Here is a 20,428-nt window from a genome sequence, read left to right on the forward strand (position 1 = left end):
GAACTTTAATGCAGTATACCGAACTTTTTCGATGGAAAAAGGAGGGCCGTTGATTTCACCGCTGCCTCGAACAATTACCGAACTTGTTTATTATTTTAACGCGAGGAATCCTTACCTCCGTTTTTCGATCATTTAGAGAAATCGAATCGAACGATAACGAAATTTTATCGAGGATAGAATAATGGAAAAATATTCCTTTGATTATTCGAGCGTTTGCTTGAACGAATATTAAATTTACGACGTCGATGTTTGATCCTGATTGTTTCGATCCTTTTGTAGTTTTAATTAGGATATATTTTATTTATATTTTGTTTATTGCGCGTGCGAGAGACGAATAGTTGATCTTTGTTCGCTCAACAGAGAATATTTTTTTATACATCATGCTTTTGCACGTTTAATTGAATTCATTAATTCGATTAAAAGATTATTTATCTCGATTTGTCAATGATTAAATAGAGAATATTTTTGAAGAAATTTTATTTCGCGATAAAAAAATAAAATTCATTATTTTCGTCTCACGTATGTTGCTTTTGTATTTTATTGAGCGTAAACAAGTATTAAATATTGTTCAAATAAATTTGTGCTTGTGTGCAACAACAGATAAAAAGAATTGCGCGCAAAATTGAGAATAAAATTAGACTATCATCCAACATTAATAATATTCTTAACGAGACAATAAGATAAAAGAAATTAAATGATAATTAAAATTCCAGAAACAATGAAGAAACGTAAACTTTCTGGTCGTAAATATTGATAAAAATGGTGGAATTTTACAACGATCAACGGTATAATTTAAAACCCATAAAAATCAATTCATCATCTATCTAATTGCTTACATAAACACACGTATTTTCAGAAAGAAAGGAACTGATGTAACTTTCTGTTTTGCACATGATTGCAAGAAAAATAAAAACAACTTTCAAGTGTTACTCCCTTTTGGAAATTGTCTTCACCGGTGATGGCATATAAAATCGTCAAAAAGGGCGAAACACAAGAGTAATTGGCTTGTTATCACTTTGGCAGACGTTCTAACCGCAACGATTCGTTTTCTACGGATTTCGACGGTAATTAGAGCGTACTGTCGAGAACTGGCGAGTACATAATCGAATTTTGTTGCTCTTAATTGCGACACGATTACACGCGCGGCCGACTCGCGTAAATATTGAATTTAACCGTGTGCTCGTCTAATCCTATTCACCTCGATTTCTTCTTCGGATAATATCTTGGTAAATCAAAGATAAAATTATCAATTAAAAGAGATTCTTATACGAATGAAATATTAATTACACCTTTCAAGTCGCAAAAAAATGTTTTTCTATTTCGTTTAATAATATCGAAACAAATTCAAAAATATTAGATTCATTTCTTCTAATCTACCGATTTTGTGTTCATTAATTTAATGATATCTTTAAGTTATATACATTCTGTTGTAGAGAAGAATTTATTAAGTTTCATATTTTCCATATTAACAATTTTTCTTTTGATATAATAATATTGCATGTTATGTTCATTAAAAAGAAAGTATTAATATCCGATGAAAGAAAACTGGTATTGATCGATACTGTAAGCTAGTCGATACTGGACAATTAAAGATACAGAATCTTGTTTTAACCCTCGGACAACCAACTGACTTATGGCGACACGAATGGCCAACTGTGAGTTATACGAAGGGGAGACTGGAAAGGCCTGATACAGCTTTATATTTCCCATATAATAGAGAATCATATACCACAATTTAAGTTATAATATATAAATTACGATTGTTATAAATTTATTGATCAAACATTTTTTTATCAGAAAAGAAATATTGCTGCGAGATGTAAGTTTTTATATGAAGTATCAAGTATTTTACATGAATGAAACGTTTAATTAATTATATATATTGTCTATTTTGGTGCTTTTTAGTTTAAAGTTTATTATAATTAATTCAAAATTATTGTTTTAAAATTTTATCTTTGGAGAGATTTTGAGACATTTAAGAAAGGCTTTATCATATTTTTTTAAAATGATCTAAACCTTTGTAATCTATAACAGTAAAATTATGATGAAAATTTATATCTAGTAGATAGGAAGAGAGACATTTTACAAGTGTTATAAAATAATCCATATTACAAATATATTTAAAAAATTTTTCCAGCAAAATTATGTATTAAAAATTCACACAACAATTATAATCTTAATAAAATTTTAAATAAAAATTGAATCCTATATACATATCATTCCTACAAATAAAAGTGAATACAAATAAGAAATTTTAAAAGTTTTCTCCTTTCTAAAAGATTATATTATATTCTATTACATAACAAAATCTACAACATTTTCATCTTTCGTTATTGTCAATAATCAAATATGTAATTCTATATAAATATGTGAAAAATTTAAGCTATATATCATTAAAGAAAAAAGGAAAGAAAAAAATGATAGAACAATGAGAAGAATTTTCAATATGTGTCATTGTATTTAAACTATCAGAGCAATCAAAATCGTAAATCATCCCTTTTGCTGGGAGAAAATCGATCCTTTAAAAGAGCATGTAGTTTTCGTTTCTTTAAACAGATGCGTCTTTATCTCGCAAAATTTTTTTAAAAGAAATTGTTTTGAGAGAAACGCGTTCACGTCTTTTTAATGATGCTTTCTCGCATTCGATATCCTGAAAATAATACGATTTCGATTTTTGCGTTCGATATGAATTGCACACAAAAGGACAATCACGAAGATTTGATCTTTCTGATCGAAAAAAATAAGTAAATGTATGACGAAATTTTTAAGATAAAATCTTCAATGCATACATAAAAGTTGATGACATTTTCTTTTCGTCACGTGTTAGATTTGCAGAATTTTTATTTCTTATTAATGTGAATTTTTTTCACATAGTTAAAAAAATTGTAAATTTTAATAATGAAAAATAAATAATTATAATAATTTATATTATCTTATCAATGTAAAAATTACAATATAGCGTAACGTGATACTATTTATTTAAATATTTCGTTGGCTTTAACACTTGAAATTAATTAAACTAATTGAATTAATCGTTAAATTCCTCTTGCATAATTTATTTCGATATTTATCCAAACACCATGATTTTATTCGCTCGTTTCAACTGTGCTATTTCGAAAAGTTTCATGCATTAATCGCAAATCTTGGCCATTGAAACTTTGGTGGTCGTAGGAGATAGGACATATAAAATGGCTCTTCCAAAACAATTGCCTTCTCTGCCATTAAAGATACCAACTGACATCGAGGAGAAAAGTTGAATTGTTTCATAGACGAATGAGGTGTAAGAATCTTTTCGCAAACGATCAAATTTTTTTTCATATCCTTGAGATAAATTTAGAAATAAAATTCTTCTTCGCAATAAAATTACATTTTTGCTATTTGTATTTCTAAGAATTCTAGATGTGTGAGTAAGAAAATAAATTAAATATATATACAAATAAATATACAATCGTAGCAATTATCGATATTTATATTCCATAAATTACTCTGAAAATTTTTTAAAAAAGAATTATATAAAATATATATTCGAATAATATAAATTGATAAATTGACAAATTGTTATTTTGATTTTACTTTTTCATTTCTTTCTGTACATATTTCGAGAATAGATTCAAACTTGAAATTTTTGAAATCGCCACATTTTTAACACATTTCCAAATATCTAATATACCCCAAATGTCTAATACAATTAGAAATGGAAACGAAGTGAAAGGTAATCCTATATCAACTCATTTCCACGTTAAATTCCGTCGAATCTTTATTTGGTGACCAAAGAATTCGCGGTGATCGGTCAAACGATTAAAGTCAAAATGGCCGACCAGACCGGTTGATGGACAGTCGCAACGGGCTTGGATTAATTTAATTATGGATTAACCCTATTGAAAACGTTCCATTCCTATAACCAGCCTTTTATCCGTGGAAAGCTTTCCCGACCTTTTCCCAATGAACGTCGTTCAGAATGCTTTGTTCTTCGTCATACGATGTTTCCTTTGACAGACATAGCCGCGGAGAAACGAAATTATAATTCAAAGATCCGGGGACAAAAGCGAATAAATGAACCACGTTCGAACGTGAAAACATGATTTCTCGTGGATATGGATTCGAAATATTTTCGAATGCGTGGAACATTTGAAATATGTCGGTGTATTGTACGCGACGACATTAAAAATCGTTCGAACAATGATTCTCAGAATTATCGATTCCTTTTTTTTTAAATTTTATACAACGAAATGGAAACATAAAGGAATAAGAATTTGTGATTAAGAGGGAAAACGATAAACCTTTCAATTTAAAGAAATGCTAAATATATAGTATATAAATTTATTTACTTTTATAAAAATTTGATTTTAATAAAATGCGTGAAATCAATCTTCACACTTTGCGTGTAATTTTGAAACTATTTTTCACAACAAAGCTATTCGCGTGTGCATAATTTTAAGCAATTTAATTCAATTATTATTCGTAAGTAAGATATCACAGAATCTTTCTTCCTCGCATAAAATTTATAACCGTTAAAAATATCTCTCCACTGTCAACCGCGAGAAAGAAAAAATTGAAAAAAGAAAATGATCATTTAACGATGGAAACGATTTGCCAAACACCGGAGGCCGCTTCAACGATTTCGCCACGAGCGAACAAATTGACAATACGCTCGAGCAGGAAAAGTACACAGACTGAATTCCCAAGGAACCGAAAAGTCGCAACCAAAGTTGACTTCGTTGGACGTTCGCTCGAAATGTAAAACTCGTTTCCTCCGACTACTTTCTCGCCTCGAGGCGGGAACGAACGTCCGTTACGAATCGCGAGTTTTACGCGAGTGCACGCGTATTGGAACGAAACACTGGGGCGATATGCACGATCCGTTCGGTGCATCTTTTCAACGTGAGTGCAATACGAGTTTAATCGCGATACCAGGGCCACGTTTATCTACGTCAACGGTCCATTAAACCCGACTAAGCGCGGATAATGTCGTTTCATAACGGATCAGCCCCGAATTGGGTCTGTCAGCGATTTTTACGAAATTTCGAATCCCTTCTTCCCGCGACCCGAATACCTTTCTCTCATCTCTGCGTTGTTACATTTGACAAATTATTGTTATCGTTAAAAATCTTGGAATTATTTTTCTCTCGATCGAGTCGAGGCGAAATACGTATTTCAGGAAACGCGTCTGTTTGTTGTTTGGAATTTGGGGTTTTTGGGGCGAAAGCTCTGAGAAAAAGAGACAGGAAGATAGGGAATTGTTAAAAATTATCGTTTTTCTTTCACGACGATATCGGAGGTGAATGAAAAAGAGTTTTAAAGGGTAAACTTCCGTGATCCTATATTTATTAACCGGAAATTGCTATCTTCGGGGTCGAGGCGGTTTAAACTTTTCCTAATTTTAATATAGTTTAATCGAGTTTTAAAATGTATTACGTGATAGGTGTGTTTATTTCTGGAAAAATATAATATATATATATATATATGATATTACTAATAGTATGTTGAAAACTCTAAATCGATTTTACTTCGAGTCCATAGTTTAAAGTAATCGAATTTTTATAGGGAGAAAAAGTATTACGCGAGTATTAATCAATTTTTACGTAAATAGTTCTCCGATTTTATATAACTAAAAACCCACGAACACTAAAGAAACATTAAAAACAACAATAATTAATTCTCCCTTTCTCTGCTTCCGCTTCTACAACAAATGCTTTCACTGTAAATACAAAAATTCCACTGCTCTTCGAACGCAACAGATTCCCTCCCCTTAATTGTCTTATTTCACGGGTCACGGGTCGTAAAAAACGTCCGAGAACTGGCGAGAAGGATGAACTCTGGCAAGAGGATCTTTCAATCTACGGCGGTCGTAGAAAGAGTCGCAAGAGTAGGAAGTCGAGTTGCTTTAAAATTCAAATTTACAACTTCTGCTTAAACGTCTCTTAGATAACCGAGATGGCTTCGTCGTCTTCCCTTGAAACTCGCCGGTTTCCTCCCCCTAAGGATGAATCTCGTCCGACGCGTAGAAAAACGATCCTCGAGTTTCTGTGGGGGAGAGAGCGAGGAAGAGTTGGAGGAAGAATACCAAGAAAGTATAGAAGTTCGAATGGTGACGTAGGATCTTGGATAAATAAGCGAATTAGGTAAAGGAGGATTATCAGGGGATTCTGAATGCGAGGCAATTTTCAACGTTCGAAATTGCGTTGCAAGACGATCGAGATTCGATTATTGGCGGACTCAAGATTGCTAGACTAACGAGGAGCATCGATTACCGGCAAGAAATTGAGCGTGTGTCGAGCTGGAGAACTCGCGATGAGAAGGTTCGAGGGTTAATTCGAGTGTGAAAACGATCGCTTAGAATACCTTGGATCGAATTATATCGTCGACTATTCCAAATCGATCTCTTAACTTCTCGGGAGTTGAAATTCATCTCTCAAATCGAAGGAGATATTTCGTCGTCTATTGGATACATAAAAGTGTTCCGTGAAAGGTAAAAAGAAAAAAGGGGAATACATAAATTTGTATACGTTATTTTTTACCATTTCTATAATGGATTCTTTTGGACCAGTACATAACTCGACTTTGCAATCAAACTTACCACGACGCGACAACAAGTAGCCTATAAAATGCCATCGAACAAAATCGTGGGAATCGAAGGACAAAGGCGAAATCCTCGAGTACCTGGCAAATCTGCATATCGAGCCCATAACCTTTATCCCGCCGGTCAATAAATTATCAGCGGCGAACAGGAGAGGAGCGATTCAACAGGCAGCTCTGAAACGAAAGAAGCGAGGAGGGAGGGAACAACGAGGCTTGGACCGGTAGAGAGAATTAATCCAATCGGAGGGAGGGGCGTGGAAAATCAATTCCTATGATAAATCTTCCATCGAATCGAATAAATAACGGGCTGGGCAAAGCCTGGTCCAGGCGACAAAGAAATACGACGGCTAACCCGGTGCTTATTTATCGAAGAGAAAATCGGCTGGTGAACGCTCGGTTTCCTTGGCCCATCCTCCGATTCATCGACTCCTTTTTACATTTCCGCCCCTTTCCCTTGTTCATCTATCTCGAGCGGAACCGGTGCTGGGAATCGGCTCCGCTCCCGCACGTTTTCACATCGTCCGCTCGTAAACTTTTTACTGCGATTCCCCGGGATATAATATGCCGGGAACAATCTGGAGACGAGACACTCTTCCTTTTTATACCTCGGTCGTTTGTTTCCCTTTTCTCCGTCCAACGACGACGTCGGGCTTCTTTATTCCTCCTCCCCTCCCCCTCGCCGAAATTTCGAATTACGAGACATTCGCGGATGTGCTGCACGCTACCACGACGGGTATGGAAAGTGTGGTAAGAGTATTGATTTCGTCCAGGTGCGTGGGAGGGGCAACGAGGCGAAGCATCGATAGCGTTATTTATGATTCCGTGGCGGCGCTGTATTTATCACTTTTCAACGGGCCATCGATCCTTCGATTTTTCGTACGTACTGCGATTCTATTCACGCCCGGATTCGCGCACTCAATCTTGTGTTTCTGACATTCTGCTTTCTCTCGTTTACCGGGGGATCGGCTGTTTCCGCTGCTTCGTATGGACTGAGAACTCGAAGAAATTTTACTGGTAAGCAGCAGTGAAGCGGGTCTGGATGGAATCCTAGGTTTCGGTCGGTTTCGTGTTTCTCGATCAGAAGAGAGGTCAAGAAGATGGGTGATGGAAGTGAAGTTGTTGATGAAGTTTTATTTTTCATACGTTTTTGTAATGCATAGATTGTGGACGAAAAGTAAGTGAGATGATTCAAAATTTTATTACAAGCTTTATGCGTTATTCCTCTTTCTGGAGATTTTTAAATGCTCATATTAATTTGTTTTATTTTTTTTTGTTTATTTTGATATTCAAATTCTAAAAAGAAATTTTAAAAAAGATTCAAATGCAATTTTTTGAAGAAGTCTTGTTAAGTAATTCGGAATTAGTTAATTTAATTTACTTTATTCTTACGAATCAGCTTAAATATTAATTTTAGTTGTTAATTAAATAATTTATATACGATGAAGATATATAAAAAATAAAATTTAAATGATAATGATACGACATTGATTTAAACGATAATTATTAATCGATAATTATTATTTATTGCTAATAATTTATTATAATTAGTAAATATTTAATTTTCAGTTATATATGTGATATTTAATACAAAATAAAATGATATAAAACGATATATGAATATATAAAAATGATTCGTACAAAATAATAAAAATTAATATTATTCATTCTTTTATATAATTAAACGAAAATTTAATGAAAATTAAATTTACGAATCCCATACTATTTAATATTTTATGGCATAATATATTCTATAGTATCGATTTCTTTTGAATTATACAAAATAAGATAATAGTCCAATTTAAAGTAAATTTTTTATTAGCAGTAAAGAAAAAGAAAAGTATATAAAAATTCTATTCAATTCAATAGAACTCCATTCACCTGAATTTATTGTAAGAGACTTTTAGTTGCAGCTAAATCAACTGAACTCCTCTCAATTGAATTCTCTAAACGTGAATTTCTATTATTTAAACGAGAATTGTAAGTAATATGGAGAATAAGTGAAGTTTTATTGCATGAACTCCAATTACATGAACTGTTTGCTCCCAGATAGATTCAAATAAACGAACTTCTATGATATTCTGGAATTACAAGAGTTTGTGCCGCAACGTAACTGAAGTTTGAATATGGTCCTTACTTAAAACCGATAAAGAGGAGCGATAAAACAGGAATGAAAATATTTATGAAAATCTTAAAAGTCAACAATAAGATAATGATAATAATAAAAAAATCAGAGTAACGATTAAATATTTTGAACAGATGCACATACTTGATAAAATTTTAAAATTCGAGATAAAAGATATGTATGTAAAGTTTGCAGTACCAAAATTAAATGAAATCCAGATCAAAGATTCATAAAAAAAAAAATTCGATAATAAAGTCGAGTTAAAATATTTACAATTCACCCGTTATTAAACTTATCGAAATTGAATATATATATCTGTCTATTCTTTCGTATGCATTGTCTCATAAAGAATGATTCATTAACTCGAAGCAAACATATGTAGAATCACAATAATGTAAGTTTAATCGAAGAAAAAAAATAGATAGAATATAATTTTACGTCGTTTTAATCTATTTAACTCATACTTATCGAGAATGATTTATTATTATTATTATCCATTTCAAATAAAATAATGTGTAAAAAGAGTGAAAATGAAAAAGATGAAACCAGAATGAAAAAAGTAAAAAAAGAACAAAAATATAAGTTATAAAAAAATATATTTTATGAATTTTCATAAAGAAATCTTGACAAATATTCATAAAAATCTAATAAATTTTATTCGTTGTTTGAACTGTACTATGCATACAACGTATATTTTTTTCTATTAGTTTCAACTTTTGCCAACTACGGCGCAGCAATCAATTTTAGAATATACTAATGAAAATGAACAATAATAATACTAATTCTTAATACATCGCCGAGGCTATTCTCAGTCAATAATGGAAAAAATAAACGCGAATGCGTAAATTGAAAGCGTGAAAAATTTAAAGTCAATACATTGAAGAGAATACCAGCTTGTAAAATTTTCAAAATAACTTATATACATCCTCGATCCTTCGTTTATTAACCTTAAAAATTTTATCTTAAAATCTTTATTATTATTGTCCGTTCGATCCTCATTTATATTTCAATTAAAAATGGAGGCGGAATACGAAATGAAGGCTTCTTAATTCTTAAAATGTAGAAAATATACGTTTCATCGGTCGAAGCCGACGTAATATTGACATTCGAATAATCGTATTCCGCGATGTTTCAAATAGCAGCAAGAAGTGTTTTAGGATGCTCGTTAGCTTAATGAGTGTCGAGCTCTGAACAAGTAACGCTAATCGGTAACGGAGTTTCTCGTTATCGTTCGTTTTCCGGGGAACTAGATCGTTATGGCGGCTAACTAATTTAACTCGTTCACTAGGTCACTTGTTCGCAAGAAAAACTGGAAAGGGAGCGGGCGCATGGATTTTTTCCCACGATTTTTCCTTTTGTTTCCGCTTTTTTAAAAGTCCGCTTTCTATCGATACAAAACGGAACAGGGAGTGTAATTGAAAGCTTAAAAGCGGTACGAAATTAAACGGTGCAACTAAATGTGAATTTATTGTGTTCGAATTTTTGCCCCCGATAGACGGTTATACACTTGTAATCCGAAGGTTCAAAGCAATTTGATCATTTTCTGCTTTGAATTGCGATTTAAAATTATATTTAATTCGACACAAAGGGTTATTCTCGTTTGGAAATTCGAAAAATTGTTAAATTTGCATGATTTGACGCTTCACGAGAAATAATGGAGTGTTGAAAATGTGAAATGAAAATTTTATTATATTAAAAGTCCTTAATGCGGGTAAGTGGCCTTTTCCTTTCCTATGATATTACGAAAAAATTCATATTATTTTTTAAATTTATTCACTTTTAAATTCGCTAGGGATGGATAATAATATGCACTACTCGAAATTTTTTAAAAAATTAAAAAACGAACACGTACGTAAACGATTATTTTATCTTTTTATCTTGATTTATCTTATTCGTTTTTCTTTTGCAAGAATTAATTTCTTCTCGTTATAAAATAATGTATATTTTCGATATTAGATGGATTGCACTCGTCTATGTACAATAACACGAAAATAATATTTTATTATTGAATTATTTATAGAAAGAAAATTCTTTATATTTATATTTACCAATATATTCGTATTTTCTTCAAATCGTTGAACAGTTAAATGCAATTGTGAACATCTGTGGAAATATAAAGTAAGTCAATCTGCATACATTGTGCTCGTATTCCAAACACGTATCACGATAACATCTCTGCAACGACCTTTGTGTAGCAACGTCTTCATCATAATTCAGTTCTGTTGCTTTACCTCTCAATGCACAAATTAATTATTGTGCAGTGTTGATATTTACATGCAACGACAAGAGAATTATAACATCGTAAATGTGTCTTGTTATTCAGAAATGTTCAGATGAATTATTTTCAAGCGCAATTTAACTTTAAGAAAAAAAAATCTCTCTTTAAAGAGAGATTTTTCGTATTTTAATAACAATAACAAAAATGTGATAATATATGTATTCGTTTCAATTCAATTAGAATATAAAAATATAAATTTCATCGATTAAATTTTGTGAGATACATTTTCTCTTTATATCAATGTTACTTTTATCTGTTCTCAGAAATCAAAAGTCATCTTAAGAGTCGTACAATGGGCAACCAACTGAAAGCAGTTTCAGTTAGAAGCATTTTAGCACTGTCACTAGAAACAATATCACTACCAAAGAAAAATCACTTCAAAAGAAAAATTTATATTTTTATAACAATCTCGTTACTTTTTAATTATATTATTACGCAATTAGAATAATAGAAACTCGGATAATTATGAATAATTTTTCGATTGCGAACGAGAACATAAAGAACCTTTTTTAACATTTAGCGTTCTAAACACAACGAAATATTATTAAAACCACAAAATAATTTTAAAAAAAAATGTTCAAATAACTTAACCATGAGAAGGAAACTTCGATTTCGAAGAACACGTTACGTACAATTTCTATGAATAAAATTGTTGTACAATTCTTCACGAAACGATCGATAACCAGTTTAACGAAGATATTATCGTTCGGAACGTTTGACAACGCGGCTTCATCGACCGTTGCATAAATGGAAGACAAGTCGAAGGGGGGAGGTTCGTCGAGGCGAATCGTCACGTAACTGAAGAACCATATCGAATGAAATTTGCAATGGAAATTTAATCTGCCTCGGTTTGTACCGAAGAGTACCGAGAGCTGCTCCCTTCTTAACGTCCCGCGGAATTTTCGACACGGAAAATAACACCGAGGGTGTCGAATAGAAATTATCCTTGCTCGAGCGCACCTATTTACGATCCCTGCGAACGCATGCAGAGATAAAGCTGGAGTGGAATATTTTATTTAAACCGCGAAAAAATGGACCGATTTTTATCCATATACAGTGTGTCTCGGATTTATCTCGAAACAATGATGAGAAAAATTATAAGAAAGAAGCGTTGTCCTTATTTCTCTGCGTGATAAGTTTTATTATTTGTATTCAAATTAATTTTGTATCTCTTTATATCGAATGATAAAAAATATATATATTTTTTTTTCATTATATCATTCATAGTTTAGCGAGTCACGAGAAACGAGAAAGTTTTCTCGCGTATCGTGGTCCAGAAAAGGTAATCAATTTCATCGAAACACGAAGTGATACGAATAACCCGTACACAGATTTTGACACGGATGAAGAAGATCCCGCCTGTTTTCGAAGTTTTTCGAAATCGAGCGATGGATCCAATATCCGGAAGCATAATTTATTCGAATTTCAAATTAATCTTACGTGGAACTATGGCTGGTGCAACTCGTTCGATGAAAAATTCATAAGAGTTTCTCGCAATTAAGGGCACCCGTTCCCCCTAAATTTTCTAAATTTCATTCGAAGTTTGAGAAGAAGAGGGGAGGGGAGAAGGAAAAAAGGAAATAAGTCGAATTTGCATCGCGTTAGTCGAGGTTGTACGACGTCAGATGGCAACACGGGGGGTCGAGTGGCCTGGCCTATAAACCATTTGAAAGAGCAACGCGTCATTATTCGCTGTGATTATGCAAAATCGGCCATCTTGAGAAAAGTCAGGCGGAAAAAAATACCGCGAGGATGAAAGATGAACTTTTATTTTCACGCGCAGCGATCTTTTTTCGTTCTCTCCTATTTTTATAAATCTGGATGTTCCTCCGACTAAGTCAAATCCGTTTTGTACGAGTAGGAAAATGAAATAAAAGTTACGACCGAGTACGACTCTTTGAGTCAAACGTTCTCTTCACAGTTTTATTCCACGCATCCGAGCCCTCCCTCATCCCCCTCTCTTCTCCTCCCCTCCTTCTTCTACACCAGAAGAGGATTGTTCTTTGGCAGAAAAGATTTACGAAGAAACACAATTTCTTGGTAGATTCATTCGATGGAATTGATTCGATTCCGTGTGCACGCTCGTGGAAATAATAAATTTTCTGTTTATGAAAATGTTTCTATACAATTTCTGTTGAGAGCAGTATTCGTTATCCAGCAATTTTCAATTTTGAAAAAATTACTGTACACATAATATAATATATTTATGATGCATACAAGATATTTTAATACATACAAGATGGTTTAAGAGAGTCGTTCGAAGATAATGGAAAGATGTTTATTACAAATAAACGAAATACGTACGAAATTTATAATTCGTTTGACGTATATTTCCAGATGTAATATCTCTCACTTCGATATACACCAAAATTCAATTAGTCCAGCTTCTCTGTTACCTGTTTCCTCGTCGTTTAGAAAAAAAAGAAGCAAAGAAAAAAAAGAAAAAAAAAGATTCCATCGCTTATACGTCTGCCCCGTGAACTTTCATCAGCGAACAAAATAATAATAATCGTATTATTTGCATTTTATATTGGCTAAAGTGGGAACGAAAATATCTCCACTCTCGAAACGCTCTCTAAACGTTTCCTCTCGAGGCGATTTCCGTGGCATCCGGTTTCATTTCGCGGTTTCGTTTTGCCTTGAACGTCATAAGGGCCCACTCGTGCGCAGCCAATTCAGTTAATTTCATCTCCGAAAAAAAAAAAAGAAAAAAAAAAAAAGACGATTTTGCGCCGCTTGCCTTTCTGCTTCGTGACTTCCTGCCTGCTCGACTTATTCGTCTCTTCTATATCATCCTTTTACCAACCCATTTCTTTCCCCTCCATTGTCGCCTAGGTATTGTTCGGAGAAATTCCTCTCGAGGTATCTTTTCGTCGAGATGATCGCGCTTCCGCGAGGTGGACAAACGTTTGGCGAAAGAAAGACCCCGCAAAATGGAATGAGATTCCCTAGGGTAGTTTCTTTTCTTTTCTTTTTTTTTTTGATACGATTTCTTTTTATAATACCCGAATAACTAAACTCTCCTCTCTTTTCATAATTATATAAAAATATATTTTTAGTAAGGTAAAAGTAAAGTTTCGTAAAGTAAAAAGAAGTTTTATCTTTGGAGATGAATTAAAATCATGAAAAAAAATTTGTTGGAGCAAATGTAAATCTTTAATATTCCTTTAATATCCGTTATTGTAAATTGTCTGAAAAAAGATGTAAATAGATAAATATATAGATAAATATACTCAAATATATAAATGTTAAAAATCTTATGTATATGATTCATAATATAAAATCGTGGCTCATAGAATAATTGAGAATTCGTGTTGCAGGCTCTGCAGGTGCAAGTCGAAACCGGTTTTAGAATTGAAATGAGAGTGGCTGGTCGTTGGATGTCGTGATTCTGTCCTCGAGTATTGGAGAAATTTTAGGGAAGGGAGAATTCTGTCTTGAATGTCATTCACTTGCACAAGGAAGTTAGGAAAGTTATCGAAGTACACGTTACTGCTTAGAAATTAGGGATTGGTTGAGTTAAGATTAGAAGGTGGATGTACTTTTCTCTAATAGTGATTATAAAGGAAATGGATGAATAAACTTTGCATTAATTCGTAGATTTTAACGTATTCTATTCAAATGAAATTAAAATGATCTCAAATGGAAACTGGTGAAACTAATGAAACTCGATTAATTGCATGTCTCTTAGAGATTGATACGAATATCTTTTCCTTTATATCTTTAGATAATATTATTAGTTTTATTAATTCAGAAAATCAAAAGAATTTCAAATGAACATGTTCAATAACTGATACATCATTGTGTAGTAGCCTTGTGTGTGTATTTATCTTATTATATTTTTTATTCGAAATATATTCGTGCAAAATGATATTTTCTTTGAAACAAATGAATATACCAACTTCGTTTTTTTTAAAAAAATTAAATGGTTTTCTTTTTAAGAGAAGTTTGCTTTTTAAATGAAAAGTGCTATTAGTTTTTCACACCTCTTATCGAATTGAATGAAAAATTTATTTAATAATATATCTGTTTAACATCTATCGTTTAAATAGGAAAAGAAATAAGATAAGAGATAAGAACATCATTTTAAAACTCGATGATAAAATGTAGCAGAAAGACTAATGGAAAACTTTGGATTTAAATGTCAAATAATTACTTTGTATGATGACTTAAGCAATTGCGTAGCAACGCATTAAAAAGAAATAATACGAACGTATTAGATATTCTTCTAAATATTACAAATATCTAAAACTCTATGTATACATTCAATTTTTCCTCCATTATATAATTTATCCTGAATCATTGACATTGACATTAATTGAGCAATTCATAATTTTTATCCGTCTATCTAAATCTGATATTTAGCTGCATACACATCGTTACGTAAATTAACACGTTAACGTAACGTTTCTACAACATTTCATTAAACACGTTTACATCCGTACAAAAATACATCGGTTACATCGATTAATATTAAATCTTCTCTCCTCCTGTCCATCTTTTCCTAATCAACAAGTATCTAAACAGAAAGAAATAAAATTAAACCAACGAGTTAAACATCGTCAACTATAATAGAAACATTTTAATTACTCTCGACTCGCTTAACAACTCGATTAAATAACTCAATTTACATTCATATATAAAACAATAATACTTCCCATCTCCGGCTGCTACATTATGAATGGATCTTTAGGTCGGCCATCTTAGTGATTTGTCATATCGAGGCTTCTCACTCCAGTCTGTCTCCTTTCCCCACGAAGTCAGTTTTATCGGTGTGTCAGCCGGCTTATAATACTATTTTCAACAGCGTTCGCCGCCAGTCCGCTGTAGTCCACGACGATAGAAAGCAACAACTCGGTCTTCTCGCGTAATTGCAAGTGATGTGCGAGCGATCTGAAAAAGACTTGTTGGATCCATTGATCAACAAAATAGTGGCGAACCTTGGCAAAGATTTCGACGATGTACGGTACGAGATATCAGTGCCAGAAGATTCCTTCTTCATCTCGAATCTGTACTTCCTCAACATAAACTCAAATGCCAAGGACACGGATAAAAAGAGGACGGTCAACGTCGTTTTGAAGAAACCGCCAGCTATAGCCGACGTGCGCGATGTGATGAGAACGAACGAGCAATTCCACAACGAGATACTGTTCTACCAAAGATACGCGAAACACCACGAGGAATTTCCTCGATGCTTGCTCGCGGAGGAGAAACCGCCCTCCGATTCGGTGATCGTTCTCGAGAACGTGATCGCCCAACGTGGATACGATATCTCCAAATGGAAACACGACGTACCTATCGAATACACGATGGCCGCGTTTCGAGAGATCGCGAGGTTCCACGCGAAGGCTTACGTGGCGAAGGAGAGGCGCGGTGAAGAATTCTTCGATTTCGTGAACGGTCTCCAAGAGGTCAGGTATTATTCGGAGTCGATCTTGAAAGTTGTTTACGACGGGACGGCGAACAGATCGGTGAAATATCTTCGCGGGCGGGGATACGACCCACGATTCTGTGACAAACTCGAGGATAAATTGAGGAATACGTACGACGATCTGGTCATGAAATACGTCAAACCCGAGGAACCTCTCGCGACACTTTGCCACGGGGACTTCACTATGAACAATACGCTGTTCAAGAATGAAAATGGTGAAATTAAATGCATGTTCATCGATTTCGCGTTGACTAGGTACGGATCGCCGGTCTTGGATTTGTCCACGTTCCTCTGCCTCCACTGTGCGAGGCAGGTGGACAAGAGCATGCTTGATAAAGTTTTGAAGGAGTATCACGATTCCTTGACTCGATGTCTCGAGGAAAGTGGCGTGGATAGTGAGAAGTATTCGTTCGAGGCTTTGCGAGAGGATTACAAGAGGAAGGGTCTGTTTGGATTTTTCGTCGCCACGTTTTTCTTGCCTACGGTGATGGGTTTGGGTGACTGTAGTCCGGAAAAATTCATCAAGATAGATATACAGAATTGGGGATCGGCGTTGTGCGAACAAGGTGGTGACGAATGTTCGGAAATTATGGCGAATATGTTGTTGAGATTGAAAGAATTTGGATGTTTGGACGATTTGCTTGACGATTGATTTTTAATACTCCTTCGTTAAATTTTTAACTATTCTTGTTATTGTTTTTTCCCTTTAAAGTATTTTATATACTGTCTTTATTAAGTTCTTTTCAATTTCCATATTTTACAAATATTTTTAATACATGAAAAGAAAAACCTGTGCTTTATAATTTTAAAACGTGAAACTTTAAAGTGATAATGAAAAGAGAAACGTGGAAATAAACCAAAGAAGTCAATACAAATAAACAAATCTTTGTACGTATGTTTGAATGCGATTGTTTCGTTATTTTTCTTATCATTCGTTTAAAGACGAACTGTTTCAAAGATATATCTTTATAACCTGATTGTAAACACTGGCGTGAAATTAACGTATTAATCACGTATATACACATGCAAGCATCAGTGTCTGGCAATCATCGTTTTTATTACTCTTATTACGTAATATAACGTCTTCTCTATTTCTCATCAAAAACAGAAATAATAACGCGCAAAAGATTTTATAAAGAATTTTTCTAAATATTCTCCTATTGATCAAAGACGCACACCCATCGATTTCTATATCTATATCTCAATATCGATCGTAAGAAACATTGTCTGAACATGATAATATAATCTACTTGAAATTAGTAAACAGACAAGTAATACAAGAGAGAAACGATTTTCCTTGTTGACAATATTTTTCTATTCTCGTAAAAGCTATACAATGTCTCGTATTTAAGCACTATTTTATAAGAGTTAATAAGTATTATGTATTTAGAATTTTTAAATTTAATTGAAAAATGATTTTAATGATAGTTTATATCTGTATAAAATTTAATGAGTTATGGTGCAATATTTTTTCAATAAAAATATTTTTCCATTTAAATATAATTTTATCTAACAATTTTTAACAATTTTTACAGTGTCAATGCAATGGAATAATCCATCAGAACCTAAATGTCAAATATTTTAATGTAATTAAATATATTCATATATTAAATATATGATTCAGAATTTTTTCAAAAACCTTTACTTATCGAAAATGAATAACCACTACTCGCTCAATTTAACACCAAACTAAAGAAGAGAAAGTTTACAGACTATACTCATAGAATCTCACAAATATAATTCGATCAGATATCTTTCCAAAATATTCCACAAGGTGGTAATCTTTTCCTTTGTTGATCGAACAATTTGCGTGACATCTCGAAAATCTTGTCGGAGAGAAGAATCAATTGTTACAACATTTCCATAACGAAATGTACGAAATTCGTAGATATCTCTCGTGCGCTTTCGTAAGGACACAAGCAGGAGTAACAAGCCGCGTAAAAGGACGGTTTGAAACACGCGCGTGTACATACGTATGTACAATATATACGCCGTCATCGTACATATCCAACGAAATAAAGCTCACCGGCACGATGCGCGAAATTATTCTTTCACTATATATATATGTATATATATATGCAAGTGCTACGTATCTGCCTTTCAAATAGAGGCACTCCGCGACGCGCGGAAAAACTTTGTCATTTCCATATATTTCGCCCACCACTGACATCCCCCATCTCCCGGGAAATTCACTTACGTTCTAACCTGAATTTTAAGCCCGTTAAATTCTGCTGCTGGTTCTGCGTGTCTTCGCGGCCGGAACAGAAAGCGAGGAGGAGAGGTGGAACTCGGGGAGAAGACTTGGACGAGTTTGTACGCCTCCATCCGACGGGGGACGGCAGAGGAGGAGAAGGGTGTGGATCAACTGATTAGGGGGTTGTAAATTGGAAATTTGAACTTTTGTGAAAAGAATTCCGGATGGTGGAGGAATTCGATTCGGAGAGTTGTGAAGAGAGAATTTGATCGAGGGGATTGTGGGCAGGTTTGGAATTTGGGCACACTTTTGTGAAAAGAATAATAGAATCGAGTTGTAAAAGAAGTTGGATTAGGAATCGAGAGATTTTTTTTTTTAATATCTTCATTGTGCTTGAAAATTATGGATTCTTCTTATAAAGTTATAAGATTGATTAGTTTTGGAAGATTTGGAAATTTTTGAAAATTTAAGATAATAGAGCATTTCTATTTTTGAGAATCATTTAATTTATTTATAATATAGAATTTGAAAAATAAACTGTATAAGTAAATAGATGTATAAGTTACATAAAATTTGATTGATGATCACTTATGAGTTCAATCTGTACGATCCATATTAATTTTCATTTATTTTGTCTATTATTTATTTTTCTTGTCCAAATTGACATGAGTAAATAAAAATATATACATATATATAAAATTAATTTAATTAAATATAGCATAGAAAAAATAGTTTGATATTCTGGATTTAAAATTTAAATCATCAATTCAAAATTAAAAGATTGCATTATAAAAGATTATTAAAATTAATTAATAATTATTTTATATCGTTAAAGCCTTTCAAAAACCTTTCATAAATTCTTAGCAATGAAATCATACGTATACATACATTATTAATTATATATTAACATTAACATTAACATATTATATATTAACGAAATATTTTTTAAAAATATTTTTAGTTTTATTTTGCATATTTAATCTTGATATTTCACCGATTTGAATAAATTAAAATAAAAATTCATTACAAAAAAAAATATTGCATCAAATATTAATTATTAAATATTATTTAATGATTATAGTATTGTATTTAATTTTTCATACGATAAGGAATGCTAAATGTATATGATAAAAATGCTTTATTATTTCAAATAAAACTTTGAAAAAAGTTATTCTTTTACGTTGCGTAATATGTTTATATTTATTTTAATTTATTTCAAAATTTTACATAAGTATAATTTTTTATAATCTTACGTAAATATCTAGATTTATATCCTTTTGATTTAAGCTATGTTTCCTATTATTAATTAAACCGCCATCAAGCCTATGCCATAATTCTTCGTGATTCATGTTTTTAAACTTCTTTCCAAATTTCTATTTCTTCATTCCTATTTTGTTTTATTATTTCTCTAGTTTTATTTATATTTTGTCTGCAAAGTTTCACTTAGATCTGGTCGTTAGTTAACCAGACCCAGGTAAATCTCTTCGTTTTTTCTTTTTTATGACCCCTTTTCGCTAACTCCAACTTACTCTATATGTCTGTTTTTTCCTCTTCTCTGAATATTCCTTTTTTTCCTTTTAGATCTCTTATCTTTATCTTTTTTCATGTTTTTAAAAACCCTTATTTTTCTGTCGCATTGCAATCTTCATTGCTATTGTTGCTATAAGTGCATTTGTTTACTTGATGAATAAAATATATATTTTAACTAGAGAATATAATATACAATATTAATGTAATATTAATGTGCAATATTTTTGATTAATTAATTCTAGAAGAAATAAGTAAATATTGCGTTGACAAAATGTTTGGTGTGTTGACAAAAGA

At 32.6% G+C, this 20,428-nt stretch overlaps 2 protein-coding genes and 1 long non-coding RNA gene across 12 annotated transcripts in view; 2 read left to right on the forward strand and 1 right to left on the reverse strand.

Annotated features, from left to right (window-relative positions):
- LOC107993497 (lachesin) overlaps positions 1-20,428 on the reverse strand; it is a 405,235-nt gene that overhangs the window by 175,455 nt on the left and 209,352 nt on the right. For 2 of the 10 annotated variants that reach the window (XM_062076005.1, XM_017049943.3), the window contains exon 1: positions 837-1,133. The exons of 6 other annotated variants lie outside the window; for them this stretch is intronic. The gene's annotated coding sequence lies outside the window, so the exon portion shown is untranslated. Of the gene's footprint in view, positions 1-836; positions 1,134-10,749; positions 11,247-11,611; positions 12,207-20,428 lie in introns of those variants that run through there. 2 more of the 10 variants (XM_028664669.2, XM_062076006.1) reach the window with 2 other exon arrangements.
- Positions 9,221-11,299, forward strand: LOC133666202 (uncharacterized). Its single transcript, XR_009829999.1, has 3 exons — positions 9,221-10,412; positions 10,494-10,549; positions 11,243-11,299. It is a non-coding gene; the product is annotated as an uncharacterized LOC133666202 (long non-coding RNA).
- Positions 15,188-18,013, forward strand: LOC107993496 (uncharacterized). The gene has a single exon (XM_017049935.3). The coding sequence runs from the start codon at positions 15,860-15,862 to the stop codon at positions 17,060-17,062; it is 1,203 nt and encodes a 400-aa protein (XP_016905424.2). The 5' UTR covers positions 15,188-15,859; the 3' UTR covers positions 17,063-18,013.

The sequence above is a fragment of the Apis cerana genome, linkage group LG6 (genome assembly GCF_029169275.1).
Source record: "Apis cerana isolate GH-2021 linkage group LG6, AcerK_1.0, whole genome shotgun sequence".
Classification (NCBI taxonomy): Eukaryota; Metazoa; Arthropoda; class Insecta; order Hymenoptera; family Apidae; genus Apis; species Apis cerana.